Here is a 21,683-nt window from a genome sequence, read left to right as displayed (position 1 = left end):
TGAGGTTGATACTGCATGAGTTAAGATGCTGCATTACTTATGTTAACCCTAACAGTCCTCCAGCAGCTGTCCCACAATGCCTGACACTGGCCACTCGGGTCACATCTGGGAACTCCACTGCCCAGAGGTCACGGAGACTGGAAGGGCCCCTACCCATGTAAAGCCTTGTGAATTTTTGAAATTCACAGCCTTTTTCTGATTGCCCAGTTTGGCTAGCACACCTGGCAGCTCTCCATTGTTGTGTGCAACTGCCCAGCTGACGACACCGACGACACATTTGAGACGCGTACTGGCTTGGAATAGTCAGAAGATAGTGGATCTCCTGGGCCTGTGGGAGAATAGGTTATGGACATAGAAATGTGGACACCTCTGAGCATTTTGCACAGGGGATGCAGGAGAAGGTGTATGGCAGGGATTAGTAGCAGAGTTGCAGGAAAGGGAAGGAACTGTGTCAGGCATATCAAAAGGACAGGGATCTGAACAGTTAATCCGGTGCTGAGCTGAAGACCAGCTGCTTTTACACAGAGCTACATGCCATACTTGGGGGAGACCCCACTACCACCCTATAGACTGCCATGGATACCTCCGAGAAGCCTGAGTCACAGGCCCCTAATGTGAACAGTCAGGAGGAGGACGGGGGACATGCAACGGAGGGGGAGGGGGGTCCAGCTATTCTGCAAGCCAGGATCTCATTGAGACTCCGCTGAAGTCCCGTCAGTCCCAGAATTCAAGTATGGAAGAGCCTGATGCAGGAGAAGGAACCTCGGGTAAGTGTGTAGTTGTATTTCCCATTACAATAATGTACTGATGGTACCTCCAACTTAACCAGACCCAGTATTGACTTTTCATGAATTTACTTGTGCTAGAAGAGGTAGCAGCACAACAAACAGAAGTAGCGTTGCTATCTGCTTTTTCTTCCTCTGTAAGTTGGGTGTGTGTGTGTGGGGGAGAGGGAACCATGCAGAGCAGTTTGTTTATGTTCACAGAGATGTTCCTTGAATCCTCCTGAGAGCTCACTGAAACTTTCATGGAGGTACTCTGCAATCTTCTCCCAAAGGTTTCTAGGGATGGCAGCCTTATTTCTTCCTCTGTGGTAGGCCACTTTCCCATGTCAGTCAGCAATAACTTTGGCAGGCACCATTGCAGTACACAGGCTAGACGCATACGGGCCTGGGTGGCTTCAGGACATGAGCAGCAATTGTGTTTTCTGTGCCTTTCTTACCCTCAGGAGTAAGATATCAGCTAAAATCACCACCGCCTATGGAAAATGGTGCCAGTATTTAGTTCCATTGCCAAATATTCATAGATTCATGCAACCAAGCAATTCTCTCCTCATTTTCCATACCCCTGGTGGGCAATATTCTCCATGGCTGGGGCTGTAAGTGGTACTATGCACAAGCTCCCCAAAGCAGAAGTGTCAATAAGCATGTCATGTTTAAAACTTTAGGGGACCAAGGGAAAGGAGTTCTGAATCTTAACTTTCACTTTCTGTTGTGCCTATACCAACAATGGTACCGCTGTGTGTTTTATCTGCAGCTGCCGCCATTGCAGCCTTGAGGGGTTCCCTGAATCCCTGAGTCAGACAAGGAGGAGAAAGAAGAGAACATGTTCAATGAAATCCTGCATGCCAGTGAGCAGATATTATGCAGGACACACCATAGGGATGTTTCCTTCACAGAGACCAGTCTTGTGGATAAACAACGTCAGCGTCCCTTCAGTCTACCAAAAGCTCATTCAACTGTAATTCTGCCCCTGCTGAGCCAGTAGTTGAATCATTCCTTAGTGCTGTCAAGCTGGCCAGGGTATAGGGTGACCAGATCACCCAAGTCAAATATCGGGACGCGGGGGGGGGGGGGGGGGGGGGGGGGGGAGTGGCGGGGGCAGGGCCAAAAAAAAAAAAAAAACTTCCTCCGCAAGCGCTGGAGGGAGGCCCGGGAGACTCAGGGGAAGCACGGGGCTGGGGTGAGTAAGAGTAACGCGGGATAGCACCAGCGGGGCAGCAGCCCAGACGCGACTGGCCAGGGGCTGGGCGCAGCGTGCGCGCTGCTGGGTCCCCGCAGCAGGCCCCGGCTCGGGGGGTTCGGAGGCGCCGCAGCCACGGAGCCCCATGGCCACTTCCTCCCCCACGGCAGTGGGAGCTGCAGCAGCGGCTGCTTCCGAGTCCCGCTGCCCGGGGGGGAGAACAGCCACCGCCTGGCCCCGCAGGCTGCCCCCCTCCTCTCCCTACCACCCAACTGAGTCCTGCCTGCTCGGGGCCAGGCCGGACTCTTACTCACCCCGGCCCCGTGCTTCCCCTGGGTCTCCCAGGCCTCCCTCCAGCGCTTGCGGAGGGAAGAGGAATGGTGAGCCCGGGGAAGAGGCGGGGATTCGGGGAGGGAGCCAATCGGGGGAGGAGGGGGTGGAGTCGGGGCGGGGGGGGGGGTGCGAGCACTTCCGGACTCCAGGCTCCGGCGCATTTCCTTGTTTTTCCAGTGTCCCGACCGCACGTCGGTCGGGACGCGGGACAAACAAGGAAATATCGGGACAGTCCCGATAAAATCGGGACGTCTGGTCACCCTACCAGGGTATGGCTTCATGAGCCAAGGGAGCAAGGGGTAGGCTGGGTCCCCAAGGATTGCGATTGGAATTTCAACATTGCCAGTGGTAATCCAGCAGTTGGGAAAGTGTAGCCTTTTATTTTATTTAAAGTGACTTTTGTAATGTGGTATTACACCCCTGTGGGTTCGGCTCTGGTGTCTACAGTTTCAAGATCAACAGAATGAAAGTCACCTCTGCTACTTGCTTCAGGTTGAGAGTCCCTACAAACAAATAAAGACCCAGGATAGTGGCCATACATACATTTCACAAGTACAAGGTCTAGTCTGTTTTACAAGTTTTATTAAAGTTACAGTTAAGTTATGATTACCCAAGCATGTAGAAATTCTATACAGACCTAGGCACAAGTTACAAATATCGTTATACTCACACCCTTAATGATATTCTTGAGGTCTGATGACTGCCTTGCCAATTGATCATCAGTAGAGGGATACTTCCTGCTGGAGTTTCACAAAGGGAGCTCACTTTTCCCAATCTGGGCACCCTCTTTTTAAAATGGGATTCTGACTATACCTCATTAGGATATATGCACATAATGCACCCTGCGGTTAGGGCATGTGTTAGAAAAATGTGACTACCACGTATCTTGTAATCAAAAAATTACTCTTACTGTTAATTTTTCGCACTATCACTTGTTGGCACATCTTTTCCCATAATCTTGTGGCATCAGGTCATTCTTTGGTCACTTACTTATGTCAAGCATTTCTTAAGCCTAAGGCCTAGTATGGCTTAGCCTGTAAGCCTTGCGTTTTAGCCCTAGTTTAGGGATTGGCAACCTTTGGCACGTGGCTCACCAGGGTAAGCACCCTGGCGGGCCGGGCCGGTTTGTTTACCTGCCATGTCCACAGATTCGGCCAATCGCGGCTCCCAATGGCCGCGGTTCACCTCTCCAGGCCAATGGGGGCTGCAGGAAGTAGTGTAGGCCGAGGGATGTGCTTCCCGCCGCCCCCATTGGCCTGGAACAGCAAACCGCGGCCAGTGGGAGCTGCGATCAGCCAAACCTGCAGATGCGGCAGGTAAACAAACCGGCCCGGCCCGCCGGTTTACCCTGGCGGGCCACATGCCAAAGGTTACCGATCCCTGCCCTAGTGACTTAGATACCTAATGCGTAATTATCCCTACTAACTACTGATCAATCTTATACTTCTGTAATCCTACGATTTAACTCTATTTAGCATACAATGATTATATGTGACTTAACATGTTAGTTAATCATAACATCTCACAATAAATGAACAATACACTGAAGTAACTGGCTACAAAAGAAAGTCCCTCTTGTAGCTTTCTGAACAATCCTGTGTTCTTAAAGATGTGAGCGTCAGGCACCTTATCTGACCAGCCAACAAGAATGAAGTGTCCCCAGTGATCCACCAGCTCTTCCATAGCCACAGAAAAGTAGCCCTTTTTGTTCTCTTTAGCAAGGTGGTGTGATGCCAAAATAGGGATGTGTGTGCCATCTATTGCTCCACCGCAGTTTGGGAATGCGCTGCTGCAATCCATCCACTATGTCCTGCACCTTGCAGAAGATCACAGTCCTGTGTAGCTGGAGACGATTAATGGCCCTGTACACTTGTATGACAGTGGCCCCCACAGTGGGTTTTCCAGTTCCAAGATGATTTCCCACTGACCAGTAGCAGTCCGGTGTTGCACGTTTCCTCAGTGTGTTGCAAGTTTCCCCAGCCTTCCCCATCTGAAAGTTCTGCAGCCTCTTCTCTTCATCCTAAACCTGCATTATGATGTAATCCCACCAATCAGTGGCCCAGAAATGGCGCTCACCATCTGCAGATGCTCCATGATTGCCACCAACAACCTTGAATTGGTTCTTGCTATGTCTCACAGCAATCTGTCCTTTCCTGCTGATTCGGTTCTTCTTATGACTCTGCAAATACAAGAGAATCATGCATCCTGTGCGCGCAATGCTCATCACAATAGCGCAGAGCTATGCAGGCTCCAATCTTCTGTAAGAAATGGCAGACAGCAAGGAGAGCCACGTGGGTTTGTGGGATTTTAAAAAAAGGTGTGAAAATTAGGGGATATAGATAACATTATGGGATGGAGACATAGGCGCCAACTTTTCCCGGCACTGGTGGGTGCTCGAGGCCCCTCCCCGGGCCCTGGCCTGACTCCACCTCTGCCCCGCCCCCATTCCAACCCCTTCCCCAAAGTCCCCACCCCAACTCTGCCCCTATTGGACTCCTTCCCCAAATCCGCACCCCGGCCCCACCTCTTTCCCGCCTCCTCCCCTGAACGCACCGCGTTCCTGCTCCTCCCCCCTCCCTCCCTCCCAGCGCTGTTTCTCAGCATCAAGCGCTGGGAGCTAGGGGGAGAAGCAGGACGTGGCGCGCTCAGGGGAGGCGGAGGTGAGCTGGGACAGGGAGGGGAGCTGCCGGTGGGTGCAGAGCACCCACCAATTTTTCCGCTTGGGTGCTCCACGGAGTTGGTGCCTATGGATGGAGGCTGTTGCATGCTGGCAAGTTGAACCCTTGCTGCCAGTCAACCCTGCACAACTCATTTCCGTCCTACTATGCGTTGTCAAAACTTCCCAAAAGACAGTGCCCTGGGCAGTGCGGGTTGCACACTGAGATACCTACCCATGGTGCACCGCACTGTGTATTGACACAAGTGCTCCTGGTGACTATGTGTAGTGCCGACGCAAGTATCCACCTGCATAAGTGATCTGCTAACTGCGGTGACTTTACGCCAATGTAACTTGCATCGACCAAAGTTTGTCGTGTAGTCATGGCCTTAGTCCCTGATATAGTGCCAGGATGGCATCCATCACACACCCACTCAGGCTATGTCTACAAGGCAACTAGACACCTGTGGCTGCCCTGTGCCAGCTGGAGTCCCAGGGTCCCAGCGCTCAGGCTCCAGCCCAAGCCTGGAAGTCCACACAGCAATGAAACAGCTCTGCATGGGCAAGGCGTAGGTTTTTCTTTATTGTGTAGACCTTAAGGGTACATCCCTAACGTAAGGTCCTGAGCTTGTTTGGAGCCTCTAGGTACAGTAACGCCTCACTTAAAGTCGTCCCGGTTAACGTTGTTTCGTTGCTGATCAATTCGAGAACATGCTCGTTTAAAGTTGCGCAATGCTCCCTTCTAATGTTGTTTGGCAGCCGCCTGCTTTGTCCACTGCTTGCAGAAAGAGCAGCCCGTTGGAGTGAGCTGGTGGGGGGTTTGGAACCAGGGTGAGCCGGCAGCCCCCCTATCAGCTCTACTAAGTTCCCTGTGCGGCAGCCGCCCATCAGGCTATCAATTGCCGGCAGTTCAGCTGTCCCTCCCCCCACTGCCATGTGCTGCTCCCGCCCTCTGCCTTGGAGCTGCTCCCGGGAGCCTCCTGCTTGCTGGGGGGTGGGGGGAAGAGGGGTGCTAATGTCAGGGTGTCCCCCTCCACACGCTCCTGTCCCCCGTACCTTATCTCCACAGAGAATGGGGGGCAGGGCTGGATTTAGGCCGATTCCCCCGATTCTCCAGAATCGGGTCCCACGCCTAAGAGGGCCCCACTCTGGGTCTTCTGCGGCAGGGGGTCCGCTCCGGGTCTTTGGCGGCACTTCGGCGGCGAGGGGTCCTTCAGTGCCACGGAAGACCTGGAGCCGAGTGAAGGACCCCCCACCGCTGAAGTGCCGCCGAAGACCGGGACCACCATCGGGTCTTCGAATCAGGCCCCGCAGTTCCTAAAGCCGGCCCTGGGGTGGGGGACAGGACAGGCTCAGGACCGAGGGAGCTTGCTGGCAGCAGCTGCTGTCTCAACTTGCTGATCTACTTAAAAAGGCAATGTACTTAGAGTGGTGTCAGCGTACTTAAAGGGGCAACGTGTGTCTCTGTCTCACACACACGGTGTGTGTGTCTGTCTCTCTCTGCCATGCTGTCTCCCCCCCCCTCCATTCCTGCTGCCTTGTAGAGTGTGAGGCTACATTAACAACAAGGTGTTAACCCTTGAGGGTCCAGCTAAGTGCTAGTTCATCATTTAGCAATATATATCCCACTCTCTTCCACCCTCTGACTTCACCACCTCAACTAAGCTTCACAATCATAGAATATCAGGGTTGGAAGGACCTCAGGAGGTCATCTAGTCCAACCCCCTGCTCAAAGCAGGACCAATTCCCAATGAAATCATCCTAGCCAGGGCTTTGTCAAGCTTGACCTTAAAAACCTCGAAGGAAGGAGATTCCACCACCTCCATAGGTAACCCATTCCAGTGCTTCACCACCCTCCTAGTGAAATAGTGTTTCCTAATATCCAACCTAGACCTCCCCCACTGCAACTTGAGACCATTACTCCTTGTTCTGTCATCTGCCACCACTGAGAACAGTCTAGATCCATCCTCTTTAGAACCCCCTTGCAGGTAGTTGAAAGCAGTTATCAAATCCCCCCTCATTCTTCTCTTCTGCAGACTAAACAATCCCAGTTCCCTCAGCCTTTCATCATTGCTGTGTACCGTATTAAATTGTTTAAAACTTATACTGTGTATACGTGTGTGTGTATGTATATATCTATATATATATAGCCTTTTGTCTGGGAAAAAAAAATTCCCTGGAACCTTACCCCCTCCTCCCCCCCCAGTTACATTAATTCTTATTGGGAAATTGGATTTGCTTAATATTGTTTTGCTTAAAGTAGCATTTTTCAGGAAATGGCTGGGCTGTAGGGGGGCAGCCCGCTCCCCGCGCTGAGGCAGAGGCGGGGGCGGGGGCGGGGGCCGGCCCGGCCGGGGGTGGGCGGAAGGGGCGGCTCTAGGACCCGGCGGCCGCCGGCTCCCCGGGGGGCCGGGAGGAGGCTTCCACCTGCCCGCCCGCCCGCCGCCCCGCACTCCCGCGACGATGCTGCCGCGGGTCGGTCGCTGCCGCCCGGCTCCGGCCGCCTGGCTCCGGCTGCTGCTGCTGGCGGCGGCGCTGGCCCGGCCGGCGCTGCCCGAGGTGCTGTTCCGCTGCCCGCCCTGCACCGCCGAGCGCCTGGCCGCCTGCGCCCCGGCCGCCGCCTGCCCCGAGCTGGTGCGGGAGCCCGGCTGCGGCTGCTGCCCGGTCTGCGCCCGCCTGGAGAACCAGTCGTGCGGGGTGTACACGCCGCGCTGCGCCGCCGGGCTCCGCTGCTACCCGCACCCCGGCGCCGAGCTGCCGCTGCAGGCGCTAGTGCAGGGCCAGGGCACCTGCGCCCGGAGACGGGACGCCGCCGAGTACGGGGCCAGCGCCGAGCCGGGCGCAGGTGAGGGGAGCCCGGGGGGGCGGGACAGCGGGGGGGTCCGCAGGTGAGGGGAGCCCGGGGGGGACAGCGGGGGGGGGGGTCCGCAGATGAGGGGAGTGTGGGGGGGTGGGACAGCGGGGGGGTCCGCAGGTGAGGGGAGCCCGGGGGGGACAGCGGGGGGGGGGGTCCGCAGGTGAGGGGAGTGTGGGGGGGTGGGACAGCGGGGGGGTCCGCAGGTGAGGGGAGTGTGGGGGGGTGGGACAACAGGGGGGACCCCAGTAGGTGAGGGGAGTTGGGCTGAGGAAGATATGGGGGGCTGGTGAGGGGAGCTGGGCTGCGGGAGGAGTGGGTGGGTGATGGGGATCTGGGTGGGGTGAGGTGAGGGGGGGGAATGTGAGCGGAGTTGAGGTGCGGGGGAATCTGGAGGGGCAGGTGAGGCGAGTGTGAGAGGACAGGGGCACCCCAGTGGGGGAGGGGAGACAGGCTGAGGGGCAACCTGGGGGGTGGGTGAGGAGAGCTGGGGGGGCGGGTGTTGAGGTGAGGGGGAGCTGGGGGGGTGAGCGAGGGGAGCTGGACTGTGGGAGAGCCAGGGGTGCAAGTGAGAGGGACCCCAGTGGGGAGAAGGGAGCTGAGGCAGGGGGATCCTGGGGAGGGGGCAGGTGAAGGACATCTCAGTGGGGTGAAGGGAGCTGGGCTGAGTGGGAGCTCAGGGGGTGGTGGCTGAGGGGAAGCCTGAGTGAGGGGAGCCGGGCTGATGGGGAGCGCGGGGGGGGGGAAGGGGGCTGATGGGAGCCAGAGGGATAGGCAGCTGAGGGGAGCAATGAAACAGCCCCGAGTTGGCTAGCATGGGCTAGCAGCGGGTTTTTCTTTGCTGTGTAGACATACCCTAAGGGTACATTGCTAACATAATGGCTGTGTCTACACTGCCACTTTCTGCGCTAAAACTTTAATTGTTCAGGGTGTGAAAAAACACTCCCCTGATTAAAAAAGTTTTAGCGCTGAAAAGCACCAGTATAGCCAGTGCTTAATTGCCAGGATAAAGCATCACCCCTTGTTGGGGGTGGTTATTTTTTATCGCTGGGAGAGCTCTCCCCTGGGGATTAAGCGTGTCTACACTGCCCACATCACAGTGCTGCCTGATTTTGTTTGGAGCTTCTAGGTAGCATAAAGTATGTAAAGATCTTTAGAGAGCCAAAACTCCTGAGAACAACTTGATGTGAAATTTTGCTCAGCTTACAGAAAACCAATGTTAAGGGTCTGATTTTACACTCTCCAGAAAATCGTGGACATTTAGGTTTGTCATCTCGAGTTGACTTTCCAGTTTTTACTTGTGCTGTTAGAAGGGGGCGGGGGGAAGCACAATAAATTTAAGTGTCAGCCTGGATTTCCTTACTGAATGCTGTTTTCTTGCATTTGTGGATTTATCTCAGAACTTTTGTTACTTCAGTGCGGTTTTTTGTCTGGTTTTAAGTTTCTTGTTTTCTTGCAGTTTGTGTAATTATATATATATATATATAACACACACACACAATAACAAATTTTAAAACACTTTAGTGCTCTGTATGTGTTACTCTGTAATGGCCATAGGGATGAATAATGAAAATAATGGCAAATCTTTAACCAGAGCAGTATAAAGCATGGTGTTTTAATACTCAGAGCTGAACATGTCTTTGCAAAAGGGGTTGGACATCTTCTCGCACCAAAGAGCGAAGGATTCAGTCATTTCGAGCTATGTAAGTTTTAACAGGTTGTTGCAACCATTGGGGGGAGGGGGAGGAAAGTTCCTAATAGCAGAAAATACTGTCAGCTTCCCCTGATGTTCTTTTGTTGAAATTCATATTGTACCTTCTAGCTCCAGCATGCACCCAAAATAAGGATGGGAGAGGTTTGTTTTTCCATTTCAAACAGGAACGGAGAACCATGAAATTCATTCTGTTCAGCTCTCACGTTTGAGGAGCAGGGGAAGAATCAAATTCACTTTCAGACGCTGGTGTCAAATAGTTTGAAACATGCTGTGCTGTAGGAGCGGTTTTCTCTTGCAAAAAGACAGGTGCTGATCCTTCCTTTTTATGCATTTCAAGGAATTCGCCCAGTTTTCACGCTTCCAGTTTGAAAAGTCTCCTTTTGCTGATCGGGGATTGGAATGGGAAACTCGTATGTTATTCTTTAAATTAGGGGGTTGGCAAGTTATTTTATCTCTGATGAGAGGCAGGAAGGTTGCCCAAGTGAAACAAGGAATAAGACTCTGAAAATTCTCCTGCTATGGGCTCCAGCATTGTTTAGTCTTCCACTTAGGTCTGCGATGCCAATCCAGAAACGGTTGTAGGCAGAAAGAAACATAAACCACCACGCAACTAGGAAACATGCAACACTGCTCATTGCACAAGGGGTTGGGGGTATTTTGAAGCTGTTGGGAATGTTGGAACAAAATAACAACAGTCTGTGAAAATCTGAGTGAGCATTTCTAGATGCACCCTTGGGGCCGGATGCCACAGGGTGCTGAGTGCTCTCAACTCCCACAGAAGTTGGAAGCTGAGATGCTCCACACCTCTCAGGATCTGGTCCTCAGCAATAGTTTTGATGCTATTGAAAATTGTACTCTTTTTTACAGTTTATTTTACATCATTTTATAGTAAATTTTACACTCTGCCCACAGAAACTGTATAAGCGCGGGACCAAATTTGTTGCCATCTATCTAAAGTGATTATATGGCTTCCACCATATCTGAGGACCTCAGAATCTTTAACACATATATCCTTATAACATCCCTGGGAGGTAGGAAAAATGCTGTTATCCCCATTTTACAGATGGGGAACCAAGGTACAGAGAGACGGAGTTGCCCAACGTCACTCAGGAAGACTATAGCAGAGAAGGAATTTGAACCAGGGTCTCCCAAAGGCCAATATAGCTGGACCATTCTTATTCTCTGATTGCTGTTCTAAAGACTATATGAAATGATTTTGTGTGTTGTTTTTATTGAAATGTCTTTAGCCTTCCAGATCTTTCAGAGTTTTCCAAAGGCTGTAGCAGCTAGTCTGATTCTTCTTATCATCTTCACAATTCTCATTCTTCAGTACTAGTCCTCCGAGGTACACCATTTTTTCCATTTGTTCTAGTTCTTTGTCTCCAAGTTTGACCTTTATCTCTTTCTTTTATCTTCCAATTGTCATAAGTTTTGTCTTCTCTGTGCTGATCTTCAAACCAGATTTTCTGATTCCCAGTCTACCTGGTCAGTTATTATCTGTAAATCTTCCTTGGTCAAAGCTGTGAGGTCAATATCATTTGTACAGGAGACAATTGTCATGCTGATACTGCTGCATGGGTTGGACTGTTGGAGTATGAGGAAAGCCGATGAACGAAAGATTTTGACTGCAGAAATAAGCTGACTTAGGGGCATACTGAGAGTTTCAAGACTGCAGGAAATAAAAATGAAGAGATAAGAAAACAGAGCAAGAAATAACACTGTTACAGGCGATTCAAGAAAGACGACTGCAGTGGTTTGGACACGTGTCAAGAATGGACCCAGAAAGGATACCATACATGGCGATACATTCCAGAGTGCAAAGAACTAGGAATAGAGGAAGACTGAGAAATAAAGGACGCCGTGAAGCCGGTACAAGATAGAAAATGGTGGAAAGACTTAATTTGGCCCCATTGTCACTGTTGAGCTGTTGAGTGAGAATCAAAGAGAAAGGAAAGAAGTGTTCAGAATACACACACAACCCCAGTCAAAATCATTGTCTTCCTCTTCTACAGTTTTAGAGAGGCCAAGAACTGAATGGGCTATGGAGATTCTGCTTTTGCCTTTTTGCCGTTAGAGGTGATCCCTCCAGGGCAAGGGTGAGGTTCACTGGTAGGAGGCCGTGTAAGAGACAGCTTGCTATAACAATTCAGTGCACAGGAATATGAGAATGAGAAATACTGGTTTTGCCATGTTGAATTTAAATTGTTACTGGGACATCTAGGCAGTGTCTTCACTAGGACAAAAGGTATGTTCCTAATTTGTGTTAGCTAACTCGAGGCAAAATCTTAGCTAGTTTGTATTTTTCACGTTAGCAGGTTGAAATAAAGACTGTAGGGGAGACTAATCTTTAACTTGACCAGCTATCTTGTGTGAAAACTACAAATTGCTTTGTCTTCTTCACAAGGATTTGATCTTGAGTTAGTTTGAGTTAGCTGACCCAAATCTTTTTTCCTTATTGCAGATTAGGCCATAGGGTTAAAACATGCTTCTAATTTTGAAAAGTGGCTTTAAAGATGGTACTGTGCATTGTGGGGTTCCTTGTTTGTGTCTCAATTATTCTAGCTCAAATTTAGCAAAAAGACTGTTTTTCTAACTGCCAGAGCAGCACAATCAGCTTGGGATCATGGGATGTAAAAGTCAACCTTTGTTTTTTCTGGCTCATGTATCATCACTAGTAATCAGGGCCTTGTGTACTTTGCAATTCCAAGTCCGTAGAAACTGTCACAGAATTCACCCTTTGCCACTGACTTATGCTCCAGAATATCAGCTTTCATTTAAAAAATAAGTTTCTAGGTCTTATGATTGCAAAGAAAACCTTCCAACATTAACTAAGCAGAGATCCTAAACAATAGCTCTCAGAGGTGGAAACTGGCCCATTTAGGGTGACCAGATGTCCCGATTTGATAGGGACAGTCCTGATTTTGGGGTCTTTTTCTTATATAAGGTCCTATTACCCCCCCCCCCCCCCCATCCCAATTTTTAACATTTGCTGTCTGGTCACCCTAGGCCCATTCACCGCAATAGGGTGTTAACTTTGAAAGCTACTAATACAAATGTCAGCATCAGAATAGTTAACTTTTTCACTGTGGATCATTGTAACATCCAGCTATAATGCTTATTTGACAAGCTCCAAATGCCTCACATCCTTCCTCAAGGGCCAAAGACCAAAAAGTAAAAAAATCTCCATCTTCAACCCAACAATTGCTTGAATACAGTTAAGCATTTTCAATCCAGATTTGTATCTCACATTAACACTTACAAATATTAGAGGCAACATAAAATAAATTGAATGCAATATCAATTCGAAAAACACTGGGGAATGTAGTGAGGGTGTTTTTCATTTCCATCTTTAATCCAGTGAAGACCTCTGTGTTTTAATTTCTCTCAAGATGCTGCAAAATCTCCAGTCTGTTGTGCTGAAGTACTGCAGAATGCAGGGCTCTTGCCACAGAAGTTAGGTTACACTTTGTGTGGACCACACATGAGTTTCCAGAAATTAAAATAACTTCAAATGGACTGTATTTAACAACTCTGATGATGCGTGAGCCAGAATAGAATACAGCTCATTCTCTCCTCATTGCTGTGTGGTGCTTGCAGTAGGTTGGTCGTCTTCTTTGTATGGCTGATGTAGAGCAACAACTATAATTTTACATTCAGATGGTTAAACCAGATAATTGTGTCAGGAGAAGCGGAGTGTATCACTGTATCCTTCATATTTGTGAATTGGGCATTGAGTAGTTATATGCTCCATGATCTGTTCAGGGTGACCATAGTTGCACACTGGAGCGTCTTTAATTTTCCATTTGTGCGGCAAGTATGCACATCGGCCATGATTTGTACTGATGCAGTTTAGGGTTGCCCATGAGCTTCGCAGGAGATCAAAGCCAGGGATCTACTGCATCGGGTCTTTCTCAAGGTATTTGTGACTTCTTGTGAAATCAATTCCGCTTCCCAAGCTTCATCAGAGGTGAAGTTGCATGGGCGAAGGTTAAATGCACGGGTCCAAAAAGGCTTACGTGACTTCAGGTGGTGGTGAGGGATGTTGTTAAGGTTCCGTTAGATTGGGAGAGGTTCAAGTTCCATGATCCCGAAGGGTTGTGGCATCGCGGCAAATGGATGGGGGAGCAATGGGCGACAGAAGCGGCAGCCAAGGTGTTGGAGTTGACTTGAGGGTTCCAGTGATTCACTGCCTCGCAATGTTCAGTTGGACATCAACAAGTAGAGTGTGGCTACTTCTGGTCCATACGGAGTATATAAGGACCGTCGCTGATCTCCATATCCCTGATGTCCCCAGCTTGTGCTTGCCAGTTTCTGGATCAGGTTGGTCCTTGTTTTCATCTCGGCGGCCACCTTCTTCAGATGGTCATGGAGGGTTAGTGTGCGATCCAGCTTCACTCGGAGACAGGAGTGGGTGGGTTAATCTATGTAAGTTCTTTTGGAGCAGGATGTGCCTGTACAGACGTAACACAATGGGACCCTAAACTGCCTGTGTAGTTGTAACAAATAATACATAATTACGAAGCAGCTCATTGACTATAACATAGCCATTCCTATCGCCACTTTCTCCTTACTGAGGTGACGGTGGTGGTTTGTAGGAAGGGGTGAAGATTTTGAAGACTTCAGGACACTTACTAAAGAAGTGTTTTATTTTTGTCCTGTCCGTTGGCAAATGTTCTGTTTCCTCCTTGTCCCGAGAGGCAATTGTTTCTTTTCCTCTTGGTTCCAGTTTGTTGCTAACTAAAAGCAGTATTTGCTGAGGGAATAGTTAGAAGTTCTGGCTGAGAGAAACTTCATGTAATTTGTTTTATCCACATCCAGGAATTGAGCTCAGATAAACAATGCAGAAAGGAGAACAGTGAAAAATGGAGCATAGGGGGTGTATTTATTTATGAAACTTTGCACTAGAACTTGTCAAATGACTATCTGTGCCTTATTTATCTGACTAGTTTAGCCATTGCATTTGCTCACATGTTATTCATGAACATAAGGTGATTTTTACAAATTTGTTTTTTATTCTAATTGTTTACAGACTCCTTTGTACAAACATTTTAGCTGATAGAACTTCTTGTTTATGAATATTCAGAGTATGTGCTGTTTGTGTCATATGCTAGCTCCTGTAAATCACATGATATTTTTTCTATTCTTGATTGGCTGATCTTAGCTTTATTAAGCAGAGGAAAGCTAAATAAACCATTGGCACTTTGCTTCTTTCAGAGAAATTATGTGAACACTTTAGGTAAAGAGAGAGACACACACAGATGGAAATAAAGTTTTAGGACATTGTAAAGCTTTTCTTTCATACTAGAAAGAGCATTGGATCCAGTTGTGTACCTAGATCCCAGATTTAAAAATACCTTGGTTTCTTTCTCTGACTGAGAAAGATATAAACTATATTTATAGGCTGTTTAGCAGACTTTACATGTGTGTGTTTGTTGTCCTAGTTGCACAAAGTAATTCTGTGTTTGTGTGTGGAGCTGTTTTCAAAGATGTTTTCACACACATTCACCTGTCCCATGCACAACAGTATTTAATGCATCTGCCAAGAGTATGAATTGAATCGGTTGGTCTCTTTCATTACACTTTATCACCAGCTGTTCACATCTGTTAATAGTTGTATATGTGTGCTCAGACTTGCAGTTGCCCATCGAGGCTTTAAATATATTGCTTTTTCTTGTTGGGTTAGCCGTATTAATGCCAGGTCTCTGGCCCAGGTCGTTTGGGAAAGCGCTCTATAAATTGTCCCACTCCTAAACAATAACATGCTGTTTCACATGTCTGCCAAATGCACTTCTTTGCTCTAGGACTCTCACACTCCTCTCAAAATTCACAACAATCATTTGTGTCAGGAAAACTTAATAGTTATTGTACGTGCATGGTCCAGTGTGAAAAGAGTGAAATCTCTGTCACAACTGGTGTGCAGCGGTTAGGGGGCAAACTCCTCCCCTTGTTGTATTGATAATATTAAGCAGTGTCTCATAGTAATTGCTTGAACTCAATAGCACACATAATGAGTAAACAGGGCAGTTCTAGCAAAACTGGAAGTAAAGTGAGGTCTGTTTGCTTTCAAAGATTAGTCCCTGAAAAGATACAAGGGGACAACCCTAAGGTGGTCAACTCCCGGGAAAGCTTCATCCTCGCACACTGTGATTTATGGTAGTGGCAGAGCACGGTGAACTGCTGCCCAGAAATACCAGTCTTATTTGCACAGGTTGATTGTGAAAAGCAGGAAGTCAGAGGCTAGGGGAGCCTTGTTTTGTGTATTTGTATACAGAGGATCTGGCAAATGTTCTTGTCTCAATACAGAAGGAGGCAGCAGAATGTATCTGCAGCTGAGTCTGGAGGGGGTTAAACTGCTGGGAGAGAAAAAGATAATGTTGTTACTACCACAGTGCCAGCTACTCCTAGCGACATGAGGGTCACCTGTAGAATGGCCCTGGGAATAAAAATTCTGGCACTTGACCCGCTCCCCTTTCCCCATGTGGAGGGTGAGAGCTTTGGGAAGTGGGTGACTGCTGCCTCTCCATTGCAACAGGTTATTTTGTTGTATTTATTATTTTATCAAATCCAGAGGCTAGCAAGTCCTTGTGTGGAGACCAGCAGAAAGCAAGGGCCTTCCTTTGTGAGACTGCAATGGAAGTTAGCTATTCTAAAAAGAAAAGAGTTAGCAATCAACGTACTTTCTTATGGAAAGAGATGGAATATTGGGCGAAATAACAATGATCCCAAATCGCTTTTGCAAATGGTGAAACAATGTTTCAGCATTTCAGCCATTATTCATAGCAAAGCTGAGTTGTGCCTCTTGGCTGGTAAAATTATATATTTACTGCCTAGTCTCCTGTCTAGTCAAAGATTCATGTGGCGTTCATTCTTTTCTGAGGAGCACTTCCTTTGTATTTGATTACAGAACCTATAACTGGAGTCTGGTCAGTAGTGACGCTTTTCGTAGATTGTGCATGTGGGACTTGGGCTATGTTGAAATTAGTACGGTTTAGTCTTGCATTTTCTGTTAATACAAAATCTCTGGAGAGATAACAGAAATATAATGTTTTTCCTAGAAATTAATAATGTGTCCACATCACATTTTTGTTCAAAGACAATTTTTCGAGACTTTGGTGTGAGATTTGTAGCGTATTCAGGTTGTCCAGTAGATATGGCACAGATAGCCCAGTTACATATTGTTGCAAATTGTTGGCCACCAGGTTTGTTAATATGTCGCAGATCTTGGCCACTCAGAAATTTCACAGTGGGATAGAACTCAGATCCTCCTGCTCCAAAGGCCTCTGCCACTTTAAATAAAGGAGAATCATCTTTAGCTACGAGAAGTATTGGATCTATGATGCACAGTTGAGCAGTTCTGGTTCCATCCATTAGAGAACAGTGGTCTCTCACAGACAGATTGAACCCTCCACACCCACAGGCTCTCTCCCAGACACACCAGTCCAACAGTATATTTACATATTTCTAAGTTCATCTTTGATTTAGGTAGCTGTAAAAACTGGCCATTATGAGCAGAATCACTGCAGTATTGGCAATGTTGGATGCAAAGTTTAACTTAATTCAGCTGGTAAGGAGTTAAACCATGGTGAGGTTTGTGGGGAGATTGCATGCCAGACATGTATATTATAGTCCTAGAGCTTAGCGAGAGAGAAATCTGCTAGGTCCTACCTAGTCCATCTCTCTGGGGTTAGTCTAGGATGTCCCTCTACAGTATAGTCTCAAGTGTTCTGTCCATTCTAGTTTTAATTGCCCCAGTGACAAAGCACCCCACTGCCCTTTTGCAACCAGACCATCCTAATAGATTCCTCTCACCTCAGTATTAGAAGAGTTTTCCTGATAACCATCCTAGGTTTTCCTTTGCCTTTTAATAGTAAGACAGGATGGGCACTTACGTTCCCAAAGCACAGACAATATGCTTGTCTCAACCTGGCGAGCACAATATGTAGTAGAGTGAACTATCAAACTAATTTTTGTTATTTTCTGGGTGTCCTTCAGACCCTTATCAGAACCTAAAAGGTGATGCGCACACCTCGACTCACCCGTTGTCTCTTCATCTTCAATCTAGTGACACTGCATCACAGCCACTCCGCCTGGAGGGGAGTTTCCAGATCCTGTCATTGCTGCTCCATGAAGTGTGATTATAACTCAGAATGTGACTCTAAAAATGGCATGGTGTGGCTCCATGTTTACTGGATCGATTTTTCCCAGTTTCCGAGTACAAATATTTCTTTTTTCTAATGGCCAGCCCTGCATCTTTCACCTAGGACATGAGTGTCAAGCTGGGGTTTTGCATGATCACCAGTAATAAAAGATTCAGAAATTGGAACTTGGACATTTCTGATGTAGAATCCAGCCCCTTCATGCAGAGCTCTGATTACCCTTTAGGGGCAACAGAGTAAAGGTAGTAGAAAATTATTTTTGTCAGTGAAATCAGCAGGTTTAACTCAGAATACACATAGGAAGAGTCTTACCGAGTAAGAAGATGCCATTCAGCATACTCACTTACCTGAAAATAACCACAGATTAATTATCTGAAGGGATCACGGCTGAGTAATGGGAGTTTCATAGATTCTAGGACTGGAAGGGACCTCGAGAGGTCACCGAGTCCAGTCCCCTGCCCTCATGGCAGGACCAAATACTGCCTAGAGCATCCCTGAGAGAAAGGGAGGCACTCCCTTTCTCTCCTTCCTCCTCTGCCCCATTAGTGAAGTTACTATAGATTTATGCCAATATAACTGAGATCAGGATCTGGTTCACTGGGCCTGATTCTCCTCTCACTGACTGAGTCACTGACTTCAGTGGAGATGCTCCTGATTTGCATTCGTGTCCGTGAGAGGAGAATCAAGCCCACTGTCTCTAAATAGGATTCCAGTTCAGTGTACCAGTTCCTTCAGAACACAGATATAGGGCTAGATTCTGATCTGAGTTATACTATAGAAACTGTAGAAGTCCTTGATTGTATCAGTGTAATAGAAAAACATTTGCTGCACAGTGTGCAGGGAATACCCTATATATTTTAAGACCTAAATGTAACTCCTGAGGCCAATGGAGCTACTATGGATTTACACCAGTGTAACAGACCAAAATTTGACCCTGTGCAGAGTTACTTAGGAGTTTCCCTCCATTTGAACTGAAGAAGGTGTCTTTTGAGTCCTATAGATACTGAGCTGGGAGGGCACAGAGCTGAATGGTGGTTCTGTGTGAAGTGTCTGAGGCAATGCATGCTAACTTAGGGAAAATGGAGATTGACAAATTTATCAGATGAATGTCAATTCTCCCACACATCCACTCCTCCATGGATGTGCCCACACCTCAATCCTTTTAGTTAGCTTTCCACTCTTCCTCTCCATCTGGTGCCTTTTACCTTAGACCTGGCACTGGACCATTTGAAAACAAACAAGTGAAAATTAAAAAGTATCTCCTAGTAACAAACAAGAAAAGTATGACAAATATCAACAGCTTATACTGTGGCCTTTCCTTGCAAAATAGGATGAAGCAACAGCGGAGTCCCTTCTTTTTGTTAGCTGCTCCTATTCCCTGTAGATTCTCCCCCAAATACTCCCTAGTGTATTCTTTCATTCTTTGCTAAATTATCTGTCCAGCTTTTACAGGGGTAGGCAACCTATGGCATGTGTGCCGAAGGCAGCACGCGAGCTGATTTTCAGTGGCACTCACACTGCCCGGGTCCTGGCCACCGGTCCGGGGGGGGGACGACTCTGCATTTTAATGTAATTTTAAGTGAAGCTTCTTAAACATTTAAAAAACCTTATTTACTTTACATACCACAATAGTTTAGTTATATATTATAGACTTATAGAAAGAGACCGTCTAAAAATGTTAAAATGTATTACTGGCACGCGAAACCTTAAACTAGAGTGAATAAATGAAGACTCGGCACACCACTTCTGAAAGGTTGCCGACGCCTGGATTAGAATTTCCTCGGAGAAGGGATAGTATGTTCTTACTTCTCTGTACAGTGCCATGAACTTTCATGGCACACTATATACATAAAGGAGTTGTTGGTCTCTGTTGAAACTGTTCGACTGCATGACTGGTCCCAGGCTTCCTCCAACCTAAATTTTAGCGGGTTAGACATGTTCAGCCAAGGCAATGTTATGCTTGTCTGAATATCCCTTTCTGCTTTTAATGAGATGTTCTGTGTCATCTCACTTGTAGGGACTAACCTGTCACCAAACTAGCCATTCATATGCCACTTTAGAGATACTTCGTTTCTTTGGATGTGCAATGAGAGCAGACAGGTGGAAATAAAAATAATACTGATCCTGTACTGAATAGTGTGAATTGATCACCATTGCCTTCTACTGGATGGAAACAGAATTACTTGTTTTTTGTCATTTGCCCTATACTGCTAATGGTGATTCCCCTTTTGCTCAAGTATCAGAGGGGTAGCCGTGTTAGTCTGAATCTGTAAAAAGCAACAGAGGGTCCTGTGGCACCTTTGAGACTAACAGAAGTATTGGGAGCATAAGCTTTCGTGGGTAAGAACCTCACTTCTTCAGATGCTCAAGTGTTATAGACCTCTTGCTTTGTAGAAGGAGGATCTTACTTCTCTCCCTACTATCACTGTTTTGTTCCAAGGGACGCATAGTGACAACTGTTGTTTCCTAGTTGGCCATGGGTTTGTTTCAATATTTGCCCCTTATATAGCACGTTCCATCTTCTAAGTGTCATATAAATGTTACAGAATTAACTAAATGGGGAGATCACTTCTCCCCACCTTGCTTTCAGGGATGGCATTAGTCCACCTTGTTGCCATAATGCTTTCATTGCAGTTTTAATTGGATAGTTATTAATCCACCATCCTCTGAGATCACACCTGCTGTGGGGCAAGGAGGGAGTAGCAAACGATGCTTAAAACAATTGACTAGCATTGTAGTTAAACACTTTTATTGACCTGAATGAACAATGTCTGCGTGGCTTGCACTGAGGTGTGTGGTTTTTGTTTTTTTTTTAGGAATTTAAGATAATACCTTTAATTCATTATACAGGGGTCTTCTCTGCAGTCTGTTGTCCTTAGAAAACCTACCTAGATTCCTTTTGCAGCTGGTTGTGTTAAGAAATACAATTATGTTTTCTTTGCGTTTATTTTTAGACTTCAAAATTGCAAGGGAAAGTAGTCACTGTTACAGGTGTCCATGTGGCTTTGTTGGTAGTACTCGCCTCTTTTGGGTCAAAAGGTCTTGGCTTCTAGTCCATACCAGGACAGGGTCATACCAACACTCGCAGAGGAGGATGGAGGTAGGTGCTTTAATGTTGGATCTTTAGGCTAACCCATTAAACTAACACTGTCCAAGTGGAAGTTAAAGTGCTGTTCATCTCAGAAAAGTGACAGTGTAAAATATTAGCAAGACAAGGTAGGTGAGGCAATATCTTTTATTGGACCAACTTCTGTTGGTGTGTGTGACAGAGAGAGAGAGAGAGACAAGATTTTGAGCTTACACAGAGCTCTTCTTCAAGTCCAATAAAATATATTACCTCACCCGCCTTGTCTCTCTAATATCCTGGGACCAACATGCTTACAAATACCCTGAATAGATCACGGGTAAAACATTACTTTCTTACTTAACAGACCTGCTCCCGGTGTGTGTTCAGAGCCATTTTTGCTGATTTTAGTAACTAAAATAAAGTGTTTACAGCATTTTACTCCTGTTAGTTCTGCAGAGTCTGCACAGCTAAGAGGGAGTAAGAGGGATTTTATTCCTTCTGGTGCACTATCAGGAGAATATGTCACATTCCAGCTCAAGGGCCAGTCATTTACACATGTTCAAATATATTGGTGGCAAGGAATTGTACAGGTGTCGTCGTCGTCATGATGTTCCCATTACACCTCTGGCGTTTAGGGCAGTGACAAAGTTCCTCCCCTCCTGTCTGTTTCTAGCAAGTCTTTCAATGGTTCCCCAGCTGTGCCCCAGGTTTTTCAGCTCATCTTCCACAGCTCTTCGCATTGTTGTTTTCGGGCGGCCTCGTTTTCGCTTGCCTTCAGGTGTCCATCTGATTGCTACTCTGGTCATGGAATCAGTTTCCATCTGAAGCACCTGGCCCATCCATCTCCCGCGTCTCCTGGCAATGATGGTGTCACTGAGAGGATAAACGGAAGACAATCAGATTGCACAGGCATTAGTGAAGGCACAATTTGGTCTGAAGAA

General features: G+C 47.3%; 1 protein-coding gene across 3 annotated transcripts in view; it reads left to right on the top strand.

The window, feature by feature from the left end:
- Nucleotides 1-7,366: 7,366 nt before the first annotated feature.
- The window catches only part of IGFBP2 (insulin like growth factor binding protein 2), a 100,483-nt gene continuing 86,166 nt past the window's right edge, over nucleotides 7,367-21,683 (top strand). The window contains exon 1 of one of the 3 annotated variants that reach the window (XM_065561401.1): nucleotides 7,367-7,796. In XM_065561401.1, coding sequence (XP_065417473.1) covers nucleotides 7,415-7,796 — 382 coding nt within the window. In that variant the 5' untranslated portion in view covers nucleotides 7,367-7,414. Of the gene's footprint in view, nucleotides 7,797-9,436; nucleotides 9,509-21,683 lie in introns of those variants that run through there. The other 2 variants (XM_065561402.1, XM_005279732.5) reach the window with 2 other exon arrangements.

This window comes from Chrysemys picta, chromosome 11, assembly GCF_011386835.1.
Source record: "Chrysemys picta bellii isolate R12L10 chromosome 11, ASM1138683v2, whole genome shotgun sequence".
Classification (NCBI taxonomy): domain Eukaryota; kingdom Metazoa; phylum Chordata; order Testudines; family Emydidae; genus Chrysemys; species Chrysemys picta.
This window is presented reverse-complemented; position numbering and strand designations above follow the sequence as displayed.